The sequence below is a fragment of the Stegastes partitus genome, unplaced genomic scaffold (assembly GCF_000690725.1).
Source record: "Stegastes partitus isolate 25-593 unplaced genomic scaffold, Stegastes_partitus-1.0.2 Scaffold986, whole genome shotgun sequence".
NCBI lineage: Eukaryota > Metazoa > Chordata > Actinopteri > Pomacentridae > Stegastes > Stegastes partitus.
The window spans coordinates 44,861-65,740 of NW_007578717.1; the positions used below are offsets into that span (position 1 = coordinate 44,861).

The following is a 20,880-nucleotide window of genomic DNA, read 5'->3' on the forward strand; positions in this document are numbered from 1 at the left end:
TCGCTTGATTGTACTTTCCATCGTAACCTAAATGCAATTTCCTTTGGGGTTTGAATTTTCATTAAAATGTCTTCCCAGTGTAAAAGTCAGTTTCTCCGATAAGAAGCAAGAGAGCAAACAAGTTTATTTATGCAGCACCTTATCACACGCAGAGGTTATTCAATGTGCTCTACAGGCAAAGGTATATAAAAATAAAATATCTGTGAGGTGAAATACAAAATATAGCCAAATAAATTAAAATTCAACAAACTGAAAACAGTACAGACACGTTTAATAAAGTGAATAGGTTATTCAAAGTGCTTTATAAGAAGAAATTTATCAAATTAAATTAAAAACAGAGTAGAGAAGTTGTACACATAGATTAGAGGACAGAAGATAAGAAAAATCAGAAGATGAACATTACAACATGAAACTGAATAATTAAATAAAATAAATGTAATTAAATTCTACACTGCAAAATGTCTTTAAACATACTGAACTGTTGCTAGCTGTTGTTCTTGCAGTGATGACCTGCAACCTTACATTTTACGCCTGTCATTTAAAGATGCTTTTTATTGGATCAGTGATAGTTGTCTGTTTTGTTATGTTCTTCATTAAATGGCAAGAACTGTATTTGAGGTACACACAGAAGCATTTTTAAATTATTTTTCTTGCACCCTTGTTGCCAATCTATTTATTTTATTTTATACTTTTATTTTAAAGTGTATATGAAGACTTCATTTGCAAAAACAGATAACTCAAACTTCACAAACCTTCAGAAAACCCACTTTTCCATCGTCTACCTGGGACAATATCAATCAAACTTAAGTTATCTCTATTTTTGTCATGTCATTTCTACTGGGTCAAATCCACTCAACCTCAGTTTGATTGATATTATCTCAGGCAAACAACAAAAGAAAAGTTTTCTGAAAATCTACAAAAAATCGAGTTATCTGTTTTTGCAAATGAACTCTTCATATTTAACTGGAAGCTAGAGTAGTTCTTGGTGTTTGTCAGTGTATTTTGAATGAGTTGCAAATGTCTAACGGTCTTATTAGGAGTGCATTCTACAGTTAATAAAAGCACAAATTAGTTTTTCTAACTCAGTACAAAATTTCTCCATCACAACATTTCCCAATCATTTTTTTTAAATTTAGCCCTTGATTTTGTTTTCTTAACCTACATTCAGAAAGCTGCTGGCCTTGAGCTGGTTGCTGCCTGATAAAACTGAATATTCTCAGAGCGGATGCAATCATCTTAATATTTCACACAGCATACATATCCAGGCATCACAGTGATAACGTGAGCGTGATTTGAGGTGACCTGACCTTGTTATTGCTCATTCACCACCAGACCGTGCAGCTCCACATGAATGGCAGCTCCTCCGCCGGCATGTCAGTAAAGCGCGCCCCCTGCAGGAAGGCATGCGCGCTGCAGGGACTCCTCCCCTCCCTCCCTCTGCAGAGTTGGGATCTCTCCCTTTCTGCGGCCAGCTCGCCTTGACAGCCAGCACTGGCGCAGAGTCTGAGCACAAACCTTTACCAATATTTTTCTGGCATATAGCGACAATTCACGGCCACACTTTCCCGCACATCCTCGTCCGGAGACAAGCGTTGGAGCGGCCTCGTCTAGAATGGGGAACCGAGACGATGAATACGATTTCTTGTTCAAAGGTAAAAAAAAAAAAAAAAAAGATGACTGCATTCCCCCCTCTCTTTTTTTAACACAGCGACAAAGCGATGCCCTTTTTTTATTCTTCTTTAGTAATTCCTGTAAATCTCTTGTGTCGTTTTCGCTCAGCAGCTGTGTGTGTTTTGTGTCAGAAACTGCCCGGATGGTGATCGCTGGCTGTTATTACAACATAATGCTGTCATTGTAACATTACAGCGCCTGCAGCTATATTTATAGGTGAAGGATGCAACACCCTATCCGTGCTCTGCCCTTCTTTTTTTTAATGTTATTATGAAACTTTCATCAACTCATAGAGCAGGATGGCTGTTTCCTTTTGCTTTGGATGGGATTTGATGTTCAGTCCTCCTCATCAGGTTGATTAAAGGCCTATTAGCCTGCTGATCAATAAGATTGAGCAGATGAGGATGCAGCAGCAGCAGCAGCAGCAGCAGCAGTGTGTTTCTGTGTTATTATGACAGTCAGCAGGCCTGAGACACTGTGAGGCTGAGACTCAGGTCCAGGTCTGTGTGGATCCAGAATGCCCTCCTTTGATCGTGATATCAGCTCCTGTGGCACATTAACATCCTGGGCCTGTAGAAGCCAAAAGGCCATTTAGATGTAACAAAGTATCCTCTGTGGGATGAATAGGGCATCTGCCGGAGGCTCTCTCTCTCTCTCTCTCTCACTGCCTCCCTCCCTCCCTACCTCCCCTCTCCCCGTCCCCCCTCTCTCGCCCGAGCACATCGTCTGTGTACCCGGCTGAAACAGGAAGGGCAAGGCCGCCTGAAACTGTCGATTCAGGTTTTGATGAAGCCTGTTATCAGCTTCCTGCAGCCCGGACCAGCGCTATGTCGGCGGGGGACAAAGTTCGGCTCTATTTCCTTTCTGTGGGAAGCAGAGAGGCTCCACCTCTGCTGCTGAGCTGTGAGCAGCAGCTACTGTACCTCCAGGCCTCCAGGAGCCTGATCAATCTATAATTGATCACTGATTGTTTACCACAGCTTCTGACATCAGGGCCTGTGGGTGTTGTCGGGTTATACTACTAAAGAGTAGATGTGACTGCGGAGGAAAGTTGTGCAGCAATATAAAAGATGGTATTTGTACACTCTGAATCACCTGAAGTTCCTCTGCTGCCTTATAAACGTGAGTTAACTACACTTCAGTTGATTAATCAGTCAGTCGTCATCCGCGTGGTGAAGGTGGAAAACTAGTTAAACTAACTGAACTTGAGAAAACAAGTTGAATAAAGTTAAGATATTGACTTGAATCAACTCGTCACACAGACAGTAGTTAGACAGACTTGAGCTGCTTTCACATTTTCTAATTTTAAAGAGTTTCTTCTTTGTTTCACATTGAGAACTTAGTCTCAGATGTTAGTGTTTTTTTTTTAACCTGCGTCAGTACAAAGACAATCTGTGAGGCTGCTCCTGGGTTCAGTGAGACAGATTATAAATCCACAGGTGTAGACACTGGATTCAGTACGAACCTTAGTCATGGTTAGAATCTATTTATTATGAAAAGAGAGAACCATAACTTAATTTAACAAACACTCACTGTAAGTTTCCAGCTTGTCTGTTTTCTCAAACTACAAACAAGAGTCTCTGAGGACTTTTACCTTGCTCATAATGAAACCTGGTATGTCTGCTTACATCCTGGTTTTATTTCCTATAAACTTAATTGAATGAGTGAAGTGCTGTTCTCAGCTGTTCTCATCATTTTAAGTCAAAATGCCTCCAGTGACTAAAAACTTGTGTTTTAAGATCTGAAGTGGTCAGAAGTTAACTAGGAATGAGGAAAAACCATATATTTAAGTATGATGAGTTGATCTGACTTAGCTCTTTATTGTAGGTACCTCTTAAAGCTGAAGTTTTAAATGACGTCCAACGTCTTGATTTGTGAAAGGTCAGTTATTCTCAGTCTATTAAAAATTTAGAGTAAAAAGCAAAAAGCACTTTTATTTAGTTCCGCATATCACAAAACAGGTTCTCATAAACCCTCCCCTCATGCTCTGTTATGTAACTTTATGGTGGTTCTGCAGAAAGAAATCACTGACTAAGGCACCTCTTTTTTTTTTCTAAACGGACAAACCCCCAGGAAGGCTTTCATTTGGTTTGTGGGTGGTTGCTTTTTGAGAATCAGTTCATTTCGGCTTTATCTATTTAGCGGCAATTCACAACGTGTGTCATCTCGAGCCACTTCACATGGCAAGATGACGACCTTGCAAAATGATATTATAGAGAGAAACCCAAAAAGAGCAGTTCTTTGACAGCAGTGAGGTGTTAAAACTCCCTTTTAGAAGCAGGATAGGGAGGCTGCTCATCTGCCTAAACCAGGGTGACAGTAAAGAGAAGAGAACACAGACATAAGAGGACAATAAATACTTCAGAGCTTAGTGAGGCTGCTGACTATAGATTAGAAACATGCAGCTCCAGAACCACAGATACCTGCACAGAGAGAACAAAACAAACAAAACATGCAATGTTGTCAAATAAATGTATGGAGAGAGAAAGAAACGAAAGTAGCATCATGGGAAGTCCCCCAGCAGTCTGGACAGACAGCAGCATAACTAAAGGATGGTTCAGGGTCACCTGGGCTGCGCTAACTGTAAGATATATCAGAAAGGAAAGTTTTAAGCCTAAGTATAAGTAGAGAGAGAGTGTCTGCCTCCCAAGCCCAAACTGGAAGCCGATTCCCTAACAGAGGAGCCTGATAACTAAAAGCTCTGCCTCCCATTCTACCTCTGGAAACTCTAGAAGCCACAAGTCGGCCTGCAGCCTGAGATCCAAGTGCTCTGTTGGGAAAGTACGGTACAATAAGGTCTTTAAGATACAACAGAGCTCGGTATCTCCGTTGTACATTGTGTTTGATGTACAAGAATGCTCTGCTGTTGTGTTGTTGCTAAGGCTGCTGTCTTAATGGATTTTTTTAAAAAATCCAGTTTTAGACTTCAAAACAGAGTTGATTGTTTCTCTGTAATGCTGTATGGCAGCAGTATAACACATCGCTGCTCCTAAATTCAGTAATCACATTACAGTTACTGAGCAGCTACTTTTGTTTTGAGGCAGTAGATTCAACTAGCAGCATCATCAGATTCTCTTAGACTTGCAGTTTAGCCTTATTGCCAAGATTTTTTTTCCTGTAAAGGGCTGTTTAATGTTGAGTTTCACTGATTTTGTTGTTGTGGTAATGCTTTCCTAAAGAGTGTAAAAGACAGATCTTGTGTTTATCCTCCTTATTAGGGGATTTGTGTTGATATGTGAAATGTAATGTCATATTGTTAAGTAGAAATGAGGTTAAAATGCATCTTAGGGGATGCTGCACAAAAGTAGTGTAACAAACTGCTTTCTACAGGGAATAAATAAGTGAAGTAATGCATAATAGATGCACGCTTTTCTTCACTACTGAGCAGTATTGATTGTAATCTACCAGATATCATTTTGCACACAAGCAAAACATGAAGCCCTGTAAACAGCAGCATCTGGAGGTGCTGCTCGGTGTGAGATCAACCCTTATTTGGTTAGAAAACACAGGACCCACCCTTCACCTCCTCCTTCCTTCTCTCCACAGTTGTGTTAATCGGAGACTCGGGCGTCGGGAAGAGCAACCTGCTCTCTCGATTCACACGAAATGAGTTCAACCTCGAGAGCAAGAGCACCATCGGGGTGGAGTTCGCCACGCGCAGCATTCAGGTGGACGGAAAGACGATAAAGGCTCAGATCTGGGATACAGCCGGACAGGAGCGCTACAGAGCCATTACCTCGGCGTGAGTCCATCCTCGTGTCACCTGATACTTCGTCAGTACAGTCACAACTGACACTTTATCCTTCAGACTAGAGTACTTAAAATGAGGCAGGATATTGGCTGTTCTATACCACAGTTAAAGAGGTAGAGGACGCTCATGTTCAGTCAGCAGCCGATGCTTTAAATCTTCCTGAGAAACTGGTGCAACTCAATGCCCTAAATGCATAAGTGAAGCTCATAAACTGCAACAGTACAAAAAACCCAAAGTGGGTTAATGGAGAATATAACCTCACCACAAGGTAAAAGGGAAAACTTTGTGCAGACACCCTGAGATCTGTGTGTTTGGTTCTGTTCCAGATACTACAGAGGAGCGGTGGGCGCGCTGTTAGTGTACGACATAGCCAAACACCTGACCTATGAGAACGTGGAGCGCTGGCTGAAGGAGCTGAGGGACCACGCCGACAACAACATCGTCATCATGCTGGTGGGCAACAAGAGCGACCTGCGTCACCTCAGGGCCGTACCCACAGACGAAGCCCGGGCCTTCGCAGGTACTGAAACTCAGAAACAGAATCATTTGGCATATATTTCTTGTACAAAGTCATATATAGGCATTTCTCTTAAGTTGTGTATTGAGTTTTTAGCGATATTTGACATATATTATGATTAGAACACATCACACAGCACTTAACTGCATTGCACTGTGTGCAAGAGGTGGGAAGAAAATGATGTAAAGAAACTATACTTGGTTATTCTCTTGACATGTCTGATACTAAGTGCTTTCTGCATTGGCTTTTTCTCCACCTGATTTTACAAACCTGTATTTACTGCTATATTATTTCTCATGTAAGCATCACAAAAGCATCCCCAATGGCGAAAATAGGTTTACTTCTTGTTTTGGAGGGGGAAAAAATCCATTAAGTTTGCATAAATTTTTTCCTCTTGTTAGGATAAACAGATCTTTTTTTGCTGGTGATTAAAAAAAAAAATGTTTACGGAGGATTTAAATGCCTCAAAATTGAGCTTGATGTACTCGTGATGCACTCGGATGTACAGTTTGTACATAGAAAACAAAATCACACTGGTTTGATATTATGTGATGATAATTTGAGAACCACATTTATGTGATACTTGGCTTTGTTTTGCTTTGCTTAATATCCTTCACATTAAAAAAACATACTCTGGTGTCTGCAAAAAGGGGCTGTTTTGTTGCTCTTTTATAAGAAAAAGTGAGCTGTTTATTCTGTTAAATTCATGTTTTTCTTTTTTTTCCAACCCTCCAGAGAAGAACAATCTGTCATTCATAGAAACTTCAGCCTTGGACTCAACAAATGTTGAAGAAGCCTTCAAGAATATCCTTACAGGTGCGTTCGTAGACTGAGATGAGATTGATGGATGTAGATTTAATGCAGGGGATTCGTCACTCTCTGTACCTAGAAGTCGGGCATTTGTTCACTCCAGTGGAAACATGAAAGAAGACCTGTAATGTTTATTCATGGACTATAATGCCTCAGACGGGGAAGGTCTTTTCTCTTCTGCACCTCAGAAATGTGTAATGTGTCCTGGATTGGCAGAAAGTTGCTGAAACACACAGAAGCTATCAAAGCCCAGGGGTTTATAAATGAATTAAAGTGAATCGTTGAACGAATATGTGCCAGCAGCACATTTAAAGAGGTTACTTCCCCAAACAAAAGACACAAAATAGAACGGAAGAGTAAACCCAGCCTATATGTGCAGTGACTCATCCAGGATAATTATAAATCACAAAACTCTACATACAGAACGCCTGAGAGCCTCGCTGCTTTATATTCCATTATATTTGGAACTGTTACCTGGCTCTTCTACATAAATAAAGACACTTCCACCACAAATTGATGCATAAAAACTCACCAGAATGCAGGAAATGAACTGTTTGACATCGAGCATTTCTTGGAAGAGGACACCAAGCCTGACTTAAACTTTACTGGTGTTTGTCTTGTGTAAATTTTTAACTAAAGTATCATCTTGTAAAATATCTTAGTCATGTTTTCACTTTTGGTTTGACTGTTATTCTGATGTAGTGGTGTGCCATGTCTCACTACCATCTATACTCAGCTAGGGTGTTTTAATTTGAAATACCTCACATGGTTTTAAAGGTAATCCTGTAAGGACATAGTGGATCAAACTAGAGCATTCGGATTATAAATGGCTGACGTTTTTCATTTCATCTGCTCAAAAACAGAAATATACCGCATCGTATCGCAGAAGCAGATTGCTGAGCGGTCTGCCCATGACGAGTCTCCGGGAAACAACGTGGTGGACATCAGTGTGCCACCGACCACGGACGGCCAGAGGGGGAGCAAACTGCAGTGCTGTCAGAACCTGTAACCCATGGCAACTGTCCCTCCTCACCTGGGTCAATTATTAATTGGAATCCACAGTGTTGATATGCTTCCATCTGCCTGGGGTGCAATGTTGTCTGAATCTGCACTTTTTAGACCAGTGGAGTCAGTTCCATTATGCCACAAGCGATCAATCCCCAGAAAGAAGTGTTTGAATTGATTTCAAATTGTAATCTGACCCAGGTACAGTCTGCTACTTTCTAGTGCAAAAACAGGACTGATGGTATTAACCATAATAGAGTAGCAGAATAGCCTTGCCTGAGACCCTGTAAGCCTAGACATCTCCCCTGGTAGACGGTTATTGCCACGCGTTGGAGGCCTGGGTTTCAAATCCTGCCTGTTTCAGTCGTATCAGCAGTCCTGTTTTTGGGCTTCTCTCCTCCTCGTTCAGTCATCATCTCAAAAGTGGTTGTGACGCTGCTGACGCTTATTTCATTTTGTGTAAAATATATTCTTTTTTTTTATTTTTATTTTGATAGCTTGTCTGCTCACATACATTATATTAATGCCATGAAATTAAATTTTACAATATTACCTTTGCTGTGTCCTCTTTTTTTGTTTCTTTTAGCAACATATATTAAAAAAAGACATCCTGTAATAGTTATGGCTTCTAACAGTTATTTAAATTAACATAAACTGCTGCAAAGCAAGTGTTACGGACCTTTCCCCTGAAGTAGTGCTGTAGAAGTATAATGCAGCATAAAAAGGTAGTTCTTTTATGCATTTTCAAAGTGTACTCTCTGACAAACTGTGCAAATAAGGAAACGTTAAGGTTTCGCAGCACAGAAACATTAATTCGGAAAACAATTATGAGCACTGTGACAAAGGGACCATAAAATCTCACTCTATGAGTCCCACTGCGATTGATCATTAGATACGTCTCCAAAGCCAAAATTATTAGAAGCCTAAACACCCAAAACCGACACGCAAACCACATTTCACACTAATTGAGTCCAGGAGTCCCTCATGTTTTATTGCACAATAACCCAACTTTCCAAGGGGATGCAGCAGGAAGACTACAATAACACAAAATACTTTGTTTAGCATATGCTGCATACATCGATTGACATCTCAAAACACATTTCTCTTTTGCACCTTTAACCCAGTACCAGCCTGCTCTGGTACGTCTCTGTTTTTTTTACATAGGTCAAAGGTCTGTAATCTCACTATGTCGAACACTGTGTCTCCTCTATTTAAAATTACATCTCTTGTGATGTAAGACATTACTACTGGTCATTGCTAGGCAGCTCAATTAATGAATGGTGCATTTACAAGTGAAGCAGGGCTGTTTGCTAATGCACTTTTATGACAATAGAAGAAACATCATCCAATTAGAATGTAAACACTTTTCCATATCTTCAATACTATTTCCTTACACAGTACTGCACTGCCGTTAAACGGTTGGAGTTAGTGTCATCCCATATACTACAATCTTCACTGGCCCCGTGACAAGTGTGATAAATACATGACGCCTCAGCTGCTGCCTGAACAGAAACAGGATTTGATTTTCACTTTTCAGACAGCAATGAAAAAGCTTTACCTGGAATTTAAAAAGGGTTCAGATTATTGACACTGGTACGAGCGACTGTCGCCCTCTACTCGTCAAAAAAAGAAGGAAAAAAAAAAAAAAGAATATTCACAGACTGTCAATCAAGTTTGTAGATTATTCTCCGCCGCTGGGCTACTGTTGACCCATTGTTCAAAATCAGCTAAATACATTGTGAAGGGGGCATGGGGGAATTATAGGTAGTGAATATGTTTCATATTATACTGTAGTAGCATGCTGAATCAGTTATATCCTGCTACATTAGCTTGTGTCTTAGTATTTCATAAATTTGTGTCACTGACATGAAGTCAGGCTGGTTAGTCCGTTATCCATGTGTCCACATCCCAGCACTGGCTGTCCGGTGACAACTATGTTTCCGTCACCTATGACTCCGGAATGAGTTCTTCCCAACACCACTTCTGTGGTCGGCTAATACCGTAGTAGTTTACATCAAGTGCTTCAATAAAAGAAAACAGGAGGAGAAAGTAGCTCTTCCCTCTCAGAACGGTCCATACGAAGTGCAAAAGTTCATTAATATGATTATTGTTGTTTTTAATGAGTGCTTCAATGGGCTTCCTTTTAAATATTCCTCTCGCCACCGCTCTGCACTCATACGATGGTCTCATCAGTCATTTTCTTGGTCGACTTGGTCGGCACTGAACGCTGGGTGGTGTGTGCCCCTTTCATGTCAGGCATGAGCAGACGCACTTTCTGATTGGTCCTCCTCCACTCTGAGTACAACTGACAGTGATACCGAAATGACACCTGAGAGAAGTGGGAGGGAGTGAGACAAAGAGGGGGGAGACAGACGTCAACAAGCTGACACAAAGACATTTGAGACAGAGTAGTACGATGCAGCACAGGAATGAGCAGCACGTCTGGTGCTCAAACCCCGTGAGCTGAAACGCTAATCTTTCACTATTAGACATGTGTAATGATGCTTTTCCTGAAGATTAAAGGATTGTGTTCCTAAAAATTGTTTTTAAATTCACCATACAGCCTATTTTTAAAGAACATGACCCAGTTAAATAAGTCCAGTTGAGGAAAAGAGCAGAGTCAAGCCTGCTTGTTCTTATTATTGTCAGTTAGCTTTGCATGTATTTGCAGGCATGCAACTTGTGGCCAACAATGAAACAAATGATTGCTCTGTGCCAAAGAAAAACATGATTCACATGCTCTCGCGCCTCTCCACCCTTTTGACTTTGATCATGTCTTATTCAAAGTCATGGGAAGAAAGAAAAAGCAGTACCCTGATATCTACGATAATCAAAGGAGGAACGGAGATCTGAGGCTGTGGTTGTCTGTGTATTGTGTCATTGCCCAATCATGTTTATTTTTTTACACCTAATGACTAAAACATCTAAATAATTTCATCAACTTGTGTGTAAAATCCAAAGAGGAGAATAACACTGACTCTGTGTATTATCTCATGCATGTTTTTTTTTTTTAGTTACAAGGGAACAACTTAGTAATGTCTGAGTTACCAGTGTCCAGAGGATGTAGATCGTGAAGAGGGCAATGGTGAGGGCAATGAGGCCAACGGCCTCGAGTCTGCTCTTCAGCTGCAGGTGGTCCTGGGCTCCCCTCAGACACAGCCACCCAGAGATGGCTGCCAGGGGTGTGATGAGAAGGAAGCAGGCCATGTCGCACAACAGTGTGCGCTTCTCACTGCGAGGGCCTGGGTCCTTCAGCCACTGAGAGGGAAAACAAAATACAGAAGTCATTGGTGCGACTGAAACATCACCTCAGTCAGCATTAATTTGCTTGATTTATGTGTTTCAGTTTAAAATGACAACTACAGCAAAATCAAAGAAACGGCTTCGAAGAGGTGTGAGCAACCTGCAAGAACTAATTAATACTGGTATTGACAAACAGACGGAGAGCTCTTCACACAAGGTCAGACAGCCGACCCATCAAAAGGAGCAAATCATCTCCTATGCTGAAGATGCTACTTGTTGGTATACTTTTATTTTTTATTTTTCCTTTATTTAACCAGGTAGGTTAATTGAGAACAGGTTCTCATTTACAATAACGACCTGGCATACATATATATATACATTCTCCATGGCTTCAAATGAATCTCACAGACACTTACAAAGTGCTTCAAAACAAGGCCAGAGAATAAATAATTTCCCAGTTTTAGACAAATCTACTTGTGTCTACCTCTTTTCATACAAACAAAGACATGAAACACATTCAAAGTGAATCCGTTCTCACCTGTGTGAGTGGTTGTGGTCTCCGTTCAATGGTGAACTCTGTGTGACAAAGTTCACAGTAGCTGGTGTTGGAGGACGACAGCCACTTCTCCAAGCAGCTTTTGTGCACTTTACCCAGCGTACCGGTGCAGTCGCAGGGTGAGAGCAGCGTCTCACCTCCAGCTCCCTCATGACAAATCCGACACATACCCACATCACTGTGCAGGAAGACAGAAGAGCATTGAAGACAAAAATGTGAAGATTTGCCAAAAGTAATTAAGTTACAGAATGTTCTTTGGACATAGTGCGCTCATCGCTCTCTTACCTCTGCAAGCTCACCGCTTTGACAACGGTGGAGAGTGGGCGGCCATCTTTCGCCGTAACCTTGGCAATGTACTGGGCCTGCGCGGTGGAGTCAGACTCCTCTGAATCCTTGGAGGCATCAGATTCAGCATTCCCAGAATAATCACAAAGGGAGCCAGGTAGGTGGCAGCAGCCTGACGACGACATGCTTAGCCGAGGGTGACAGTGGTGGAGGTGATGGTGGAGGCAACTTCAAAAGAAGATCTGGTCCAAAACCTGATGTCCTACTCCTCTTCGGCCCTCTTCGCCTCTGCTCACCTACAGAGCAAATGCCTGGAAGATGCTGAACAAGAAACAAAGGATGGGTGACTTGGAATATATAATTACAATATGATGTCATACTAAGTATGTCATGCAAGACTCTCATAAGTTCCTTTAAATTCTCAGTGATGCCATGTTGATACAACAGAGGGTGACAGCCTACTACAGTAAAATAAGTTGATTTCCAAATCCTGGTCTTACAAAAGCTGGAAAACACAAGTTTAAAAAAAAAAAAAAAAAAGTCTTAAGGCTAAGTGCAAAAGACCACTGCAGACATTTGTTGATATTTAGATGTCACTGTTTTACAAAAATGTCCTCCTACATTATAAGGACATGTTTACAAACACATGCAAAAGGGATTCAGAAGTTGCATACTGGAGTGAGATGCAGCCATTAAGTATTAGAATGCTTCAAGTATTTTACTCAGTGCATCTAAGTGCTTAAGGTTGATCTGGCTTCAAGAAACTGTGTTTGCAAACACATGCACAATGCAGCAGACTGCAGAGAAAATGTTGGGTTTTCAAGTAAGACCTTGAGCACCTTGGAGGTGGGGTTCAGGTAATCCTGTCAGGAACAAACACTGTACCCCTACCAGTCCCTGCAGCATGCCCTCCAGACTGATACTGTAAACAACGCGACTTGAATCTACCTTCTTGAAACTGAGAATTATAATAACCCTGCAGTGTGTTGATTGTGTATTTAAAGCTGAACGTTTATGATACTGCATCCAATGCAACGTTATTCTTCAAACACGGCAGCTTTGCACTATCGCCACCATATTACACGTCGATAAAAACAAAAGCTCGGACGGTTAAACTATGAGAACAGTGTAAATAGACATTTTCTACTCCTGTTTATACGACTGACATCCGATTCCGGAGCTAACGTTCATTATGGCGATGTGTGTATGATTGATAGAGAACCGATAATGTCTAACTGCCGTCTGAGGCTGCATTTATCTGAACACAATAACACCACGTAAAGTACTCGACCAGCTGTCAACCAACATGCTCATATATGTTAGTAACACGTAAAATATTGTAAGCAAAGCGTAAATAATAGATGTTAGTGTGATTTTACTCACCCGACGGCCTGCCTTTTCTCGCTTGGCCTTGGCCTCGGCCCTGCGTTGGCCAGACACAAGCTAACGGAGCTAACTGGACAGCCCTAGCTACAAACTATGACATTGACATCTAAACGAAAGCTGACGGTACGAGGGGATACAGAAGACGACCATATGCATTGGATCCTCTCCATGGCTGGTAGTGTATCTCCCTCGGTGTTTGTTTTCGGAAGAGCCGAGAACAGACGGCTGTTTCTGCCAGGACTGCTAGACACGGCTAACGAAGCTAAGTGGCTACCAACGGGCAAGCCTACCTCGGCGTCCCTCAGCTGTGCAGTGGTCATGTGACACAATGCTGCCTTCACAGTCAATAACAATATTTGAACGACAGCATACGACATTCGTTAATCATTTATCAAAGTGATAAATGTAGTCAGTGTGCTAACAAAGACAGAATTTATGTTAAGCTGTTACGTAGGGAAGTAAATAAACATGGGAGCCCTGTTAAAATTGTTCATAATTGTGGTGTATAAAATTAGAGCTTCTCTAACGACTCCATTAAAATGTCATTATTTCAACAGCATTAAATGACATGAAACTAAGTAGACTAAAATTGAAAAGAAAAAATATTTATCCTATGTAGAATTTGAAGCTTTCCTAACGTTTTGCAGTGGCACAAATATCGCTTCCTGCTGTATGCAATTGCAATTTACGAGCTGACCCTAAAGCAGCCCAAATAACAATATTATAATATGCCGCTTTGGGTATACTTTAGCTAAAAATGTTTGTTAAAAATGTTCTATTATATTTATGGTCAGCACTAATATGATTTTGGCGAGGGAACGATCATTATCTTCCAAAAACATCTGTTTTAAATTATGTTAAATAAAGTAAAACCGCTAGGTGGTAGCATTAAGTCAAGCTTACAGTGTTTCTAGTCCTTACCAATAGGAAGCAGCTTCAGAGAGGCTGCTGGTCCAAAGGTGGAGCCCAGGACATTTAAAAGTCAAGAGGGGGGTTTAAAGAATTCTCTAAAGAAAAAAAAATATAAAAATAATAATTAAAAAGTTAGTTACAGTCTTAAGACATTAGTCCAATAACAGCACATAATCAGTTAAAATGGTTGGTGCATGTTTAAGGTCTACACATATCTTTGGTCATTCTTATACTAGCAGTCTAAGGCACCTTTGGCCCAAGACACAGCTGTTGGACAACAGTTGAAAATCAGCCATTTTGCAATCATGTGCATATTCAGTGAGTGACTTGAGAAGCTTAAAAAACAGAAATCAGTCATTACGTTTAATATGTAGTATCCAAAATATATAATCTGCTGGTTGGTGAATCCTCGTAGTCAGCTATAAAGAGGCAAAAAGCTTTGAGAACGGACCTTCATGAAGATATCATCATAATCAAGGAATGCAAAAGTGCATGCACCTAAGCGCAGTCACAAACCACTACCACACGTCTTGAATTACTGCGGCATACTTGACTAATACAAATATGCATTCCCCAGAAAAGCTTAAGAAATACAACAGCACTAAACCTGATACCTGTATTAAATGCAAGCAGGCAGTGTACTGAAATAACCCGTTCTGGGAAGCACAGAGAGAGTGTTTTCAGGATTATCAATGCTAATACTACGGCATCCAAACCGTTTCATACTGGACTTGTACCCAGCTAACTATAACATTAAACAGAGACACCAGATATGTTCCAGAATTGGTTTGTTATAGGCCAAAAGAGTCATATCTGTGTCATGGAAAAAAGGTCAGTCGGTCAAGTATGGGTAGATGGACTTTGGAATTATCTACAACTCTCTCCTTTGAAAAGATTACATGGGTCAGTCCATGTCAAATCAGACAAAACTGAAGAAATAGGTTTTCATGTTTCTGCACTGTCTCAGATTTTGTTCAGTTCTTTTATTTGTTATTTAGGACCCAAACCTAAGTTCTGCAAGAAAAAAAACATTTTGACTAATATTTAAGAATTTCAAGTGTTTTCAGACAAGTGCATTTTTGTATTTTTTCTCCTGAAAAACCTCCTACACCACGATATTTTACACTGATGAGTCAAAATGGTGAGGTGGACTCTGGATCTATATATATTGTCACTATATGTGCAAAGTTACAAGCAGAATCCATGCTGTCTCATGTTGAAATGTTCTATTTTGATTAATTGAATGCTCCCACATATACTCGAAATGATTACTGAACAGAGAACTTGATGATAGTTAAATACACGTTGCAATAAATGTAAAGGGGTATTTAAACGCCTCACGGTAAGAGCTATAACAGGAAGACAAATAAAATAGGATTTCAGGGCTGCACTAAAAGCAACAAAAGAAAACAACTGAAAAGAGACATCACTCCTTAATGGATTTACGTTTCATTTATTTGCAGAAAGGAAATTCTCAAAAGCAAGGGGCTACATGCCTCTGTTGGTCTTTATGTCAAGTTTGTATTGTCTTCTCATCTTCATTGCGCTTGGAACTGGGATGTGACAGTGCATGAATTACTGGCACCAACAGATATTAGATGGAGGCCACTTGGACAACTGCAGATGGTGTTTGCTGTGTTAAAATCAATAAAAACATTGTTATGAAAAAGTGGCTACTCTTGTACTCTGTGTAAATAAAGGTTTGAGGTACTTGTACTTTGAGTATTTCAGTTTTATGCTACTATGCACAGCAGCTAGTTCTACACTACTACACATAATAACCAAATTTTGCACTTTTTACTCGACTACATTTATATGACAGCACATTTTGTGTTTACTCAGCACATTAATATTCTCAAAACCTGTAGTGACTGAATAAAATCTGACAGGTTGGTTACTGAGCACTTTGTTGATTTCCTGGAATTTCTCCTTTTCGCATCAACCAGCAAAAACAAAAAAAGAAAAAAACTCAACACAACAGTCTGGTAAAGCAAATATTTTTGAAAACTTCACTTGACCCAGATCACGAGCAATGAATACACTGTTCTCGCTCAATGTGATCAGTCCATTCTCCTGCATTGGCTCTTTCACTTTTGGAACAAAAGTGAATAATTTATTGTTAGATAAACAAAAGAAAATTTAAATTACATTTTGTGGAAACATTCTAGATTTTTTGGAGACCCACCTGTGAATTCTGAAATGACTCTTTAGTGCAACCTGAAATAGTAACATCAACATTAACCTTTAGTTAAACACTATCTATTTTTGTCATTTTGGCCTGTCTCCCCCTACCCCTACCTTTGCACTCCCTTTGAACTCAAACACTGATAAAGAAAGGGTCCACTCACAGTGAGTGTGATCGCACACACATGCACACACACGCACACACGCAAACACACTCACACATCTCAGAACATGTCTCTCATTAGCCATCCCATCCATCCATTTGGTCAATGTTCAACACAGATCATGAGATGCTACCTCCCTGCATGTGTGGGGCATCATGAGACATTTGTTAGTGGACTTTAACACGGACCAACACACAGATGCACTTGCAGTTCATTTGCACAACATAGTGGAGATGCTGGACTAGTTAATTAGGATTACACATTGGGGAACCATGACTTGAAATCTCTGAAATATAAATAATAGTAAAAAAAAGAAAGAAAGAAAGAAAGAAAAGAAAAAGAAAAACAGGTAATGTGTTTGTTTTTGGAATGGTCCCTAGATACATGATCCATTTCTGCTGTCACAAAGACAACATATTTCTGAGACAATGGAGCAGAAGTTGTGACAATGTGTTTATCACAATAGTAGTTCCTATTGTTTAACTTCATCATGAGTGTGTCATGACTCCATTTGCCTGCTGCAGACATTTCTCCCGATCATCATGCCTGAGAATGGCCTGACTTAGTTTGTGGAGAAGCCTGCTTCACCTGAACTGACTGTGCAAATGTACAGGAATTATACACATACTGCATGGCCCAACACTCTTTTAATCCATGTCATATTTGGATCACTTTTCTCTCTCCGACTGCTAGGCTAAGCACAGAGCCATGTTTTTGTTAAATGTGCCGATATACACGTCAGAATGATGGGATGATTAAATGTTCTGAAGCATACACTGGACACACACATAATACACATAATATCATTTCCAGACAGGTGACAAATTAATGGAAAAATGTAACAAAGTATCTTAATAAGATGTTGGCTCACCAGACCACCTTCAGTGCTCCTTTCCATTGATTCACAAAATCTCTGATTTCTTCTGGAGGGATCAAAAACATTTCTCCAGAAAATATTCCCTCACTTGGTGTTTTGATGATATTGGTAGAGAGCGCTGTCTGACATGGTGGTCCAAAATCATCCATAGCTGTTCAGTTCTGTTGAGAGCTGGTGAATGTGAGGGCCATAGCAAATGATTCACAACATTTTCATACTGACTGAACCACTTAGTGACACCTCCTGCACCTATGAATTATCATGGGATAAAGGTGATTATTCAGACTATTTGCAGTGACCTTTACCTCTTCCGGGACAAGTGGGCTGAAATCCCAACAGCAAAATGCCCCTATAGCACAAAAAGAGTCATTGAATCCCCTCACTGTAGAGGTCAAAGGTTCATGTTTGCTTTAATTTGTCACCCATCCTCTCTCTCTCACTCTCTCTCTCTCTTTCTCTCTCTCTCTCTCTCTCTCTCTAGAAATATATATATATCTTTCCATCATCCATTATCTATACACCGCTTAATCCTCATTAGGATCACGGGGGGCTGGGGTCTATCCCAGCTGACTTAGGGCTAACCAGCCGGCCACCTTGCAGCCCTATATATATCTTTATTTATATATATCTTTCGCATTACAGATGGAAATGGGAAGAGAGTGACAGCCACAGAGTGACAGATTGCATTACAGTAATTGCATTTTGATAATCAATTAATACTTCAGTTGCTGCACATCCATCTCATGATCCTTTAAACTATTTGCACGACTCCTCGTGAGTACTAGTGGAAGGCGGTAATTCAGTTTCTCTCATTTTCCAGCGATCTCTTGTCCTTACGAGAAGGACACTTGACTATGTTCTTTCTCACAGTACAAACATACATTGAAAGCCCAGTGGCCAGTGTAAATAAGTTTCTTTTATGCTTTTTGATCATTTGGTGAAATATTTGGTTTCTGTCTAACTCCCTACATCCATTCAATAGGATAGTGTTGTGGACATTTTTAGCAGCTTTGACAGGATATTGGGTTGTTAACTACAGTTACTCTGGGAATTCCATTAATCATCAATTGGGAGGCAATTTGTGCCTGTTGAGGGCAGTATTGACTTGTGTCACATCCTGTTTCTCATATACTTGTGTAGCAATCATAACTGCGCTGACATTTCAGGGAATTTTTCAGTAGTACTCTGTGTTTCTCTATCCATCAGAGCTGTTGTTGACTTTGATGTTTTGTACTTTGACCATGTACCGGCCATATCGATCGGAAGATATAAATAGTTCCACAGCAAAAAACAAACCATGAACCTGATCACAGCATATTAAATTCACAAATTCATCACATACCATAGTATGTAGTCACACTTTGAGCAGTGAAAATCAACCTCTGTGTATTACATGACAGTGCTAAAAAAACAAAAACATTGCTTTGTCCGACCAAATGCTTTCTATCTTTCATTCATGTACGTAATAACAACTGACAAAGCAAGACAAGCTGTGGTACAAAACTGCTGCTGCTATAATTTAAAACTCATTCACAGCATTGTTCTTTTTTTTCTTTACAAGACAGTTTTCTTATCTTCTATCTAAATAGATAAATAAAAGAATGACAAAAAAAAAACAATAAGTTGGAAGAAAATGTCACTAAATAGTCCACATTAATGTTTGTGCTTGATTTGAAGACATTCAGACATTACAGAGAACAAAGTTCATGAGATGTTTTCTGGAAAAATCCAATATGAACACACACAAAACATTCTTACATTTGTATTTTTTTTTCTAAAAATCTGAATGTGAAAGCATCCCATTAATTGCACCTTAATAATGTTTAATAAAAAGAAACACATTACCCCTTTTTCATCTGACACTGAATCAGTCCTTCAGTATACATTCAAAACCTTCGTGTCATGAGGCCGATATAACCTTGCTGACCCGAGACATGACATTATTGGTCTTGATGTTACAAATGTGAACAGTGACGTGATGCACATGACTCCAACTTGACATACTGCGTGCCCAATTACAAAACTGTGCGGACTCATTTAGCGGCATTATTGAATCACCAGCTGACTATTCTGAGTGGGTCAGCTGAGCGGCAATCAGGGGCAAAAAATGCAGTTTTGGTTAAGATTATTTGAGTGAGTAAGGAGAATCAAGCTGCTTCTTCCCCACCATGTTTAATTCTATCAAAGTGCACTTGAACAAGCCACATAATGGCTGAATGCTGCAGCAGGACAGTAAGCGGCTCTGTAGACTCTGTAAGACAGTGACTGAACTGTGGAGTCATTGGATGTGGGTGCGCATCAGTCTTTCATCTAAATTTAAACGTATATTTAAAGTATCTCTCTGGTCATTGATTAAACCACAAAGAACTTAACTCTGTGTATCAACGTTTTGAAATTTATCAGTGAAAATAATCTCTTCCTGGCTAAAATGGCTTAGATGTTCTTCTACACTGTTGCTCCCTTCAGAATGTGTGGATCTATGGCGTGCCCGCCTCTGCCTCTCTCTCTCTCTCTCCCTCTCCCTCTCCCTCTCCCTCTCCATGTACCCCTCCATCAATCGCTTCAGCTTAAGCACACCAGCTCACCTTAGACTCTGTTCAAACACTGATGTCAAATGGAAGAAGATTCTTCCTTGGTCTGATAAGACCAAAAGTTTTTCATAGCATCACCAAACGCTGCACATCATCACAAACACACCATCCCCACTGTGAAGCACAGCAGTGACAGCATTATGATGTGGAGATGCTCCTCTGCAGCAGGCCCTGGAAGGCTTGTAAAGATATATTTAAATAAAATGTAGCAAGATGTAGAGAACTACTAATCCAGTCTACAAGAGAGCTATGACTTGGCAGAAGATTTGTTGTGGTTCATTCACAATCCCCATGAAACTCGACAAAGTTTGAGCAGTTCTGCAAAGACCGATGAGGTAAAATTGCAAAGTCTAAATGTGCATGTGATAGAGACCTATCCACACAGGCTCAATGCTATAATTATGGCAAGCCGTCCATCAACTAAATGCTGACTTAATCACTTATTTTACATTTTAGATGTTGAATGAATTAACATTACTTTGACGAAATCTGCTTTCACTCTTGTATATATATATATATACATATATATATAATCCCCAAAAGGTGATCACAATTCTACAATTCTACAATTTCATTTTGCAGACGCTTTCAGCAGAGGGAATCAGCAGATTGAACAATTCAATTCAATTCAATTCAATTTTATTTGTATAGCGCATATTTACAACAACAAGTCATCTCATAGCGCTTCAACAGGTCAAACAGAGTTTGGTAACTCGTTCCACCACCAGGGAACCACAGACGAGAAGAGTCTAACTATCGACCTCACCCTGTTGTGGTGGTTGTATCAGGCGGCTTTTGTTGGTCGAGCATAGTAAGGGAGTGTAGACCCGAATGAGAGAGTTCAGGTAGGAGGGAGCTGTTCTCACTGTAGTTTTGTGGGCAAGTGTCAGAGTTTTGAATCTGATGCGGGAAGCAACTGAAAGCCACT

General features: G+C 40.2%; 2 protein-coding genes across 2 annotated transcripts; one reads left to right on the forward strand and one right to left on the reverse strand.

The window, feature by feature from the left end:
- The first annotated feature begins 1,447 nt into the window (after positions 1–1,447).
- On the forward strand, positions 1,448–8,306 carry LOC103366835 (ras-related protein Rab-11B-like). The gene is made up of 5 exons (XM_008294676.1): positions 1,448–1,652; positions 5,218–5,413; positions 5,749–5,942; positions 6,675–6,755; positions 7,613–8,306. The coding sequence occupies exons 1-5, from the start codon at positions 1,613–1,615 to the stop codon at positions 7,756–7,758; spliced, it is 657 nt and encodes a 218-aa protein (XP_008292898.1). The 5' UTR covers positions 1,448–1,612; the 3' UTR covers positions 7,759–8,306.
- A 402-nt stretch (positions 8,307–8,708) lies between these two features.
- LOC103366834 (E3 ubiquitin-protein ligase MARCH2-like) lies at positions 8,709–13,494 on the reverse strand. The gene is made up of 5 exons (XM_008294675.1): positions 13,222–13,494; positions 11,839–12,159; positions 11,536–11,731; positions 10,803–11,012; positions 8,709–10,083 (listed from the first exon to the last, which is right to left on the reverse strand). The coding sequence occupies exons 2-5, from the start codon at positions 12,021–12,023 to the stop codon at positions 9,928–9,930; spliced, it is 747 nt and encodes a 248-aa protein (XP_008292897.1). The 5' UTR covers positions 12,024–12,159; positions 13,222–13,494; the 3' UTR covers positions 8,709–9,927.
- Positions 13,495–20,880: the final 7,386 nt, after the last annotated feature.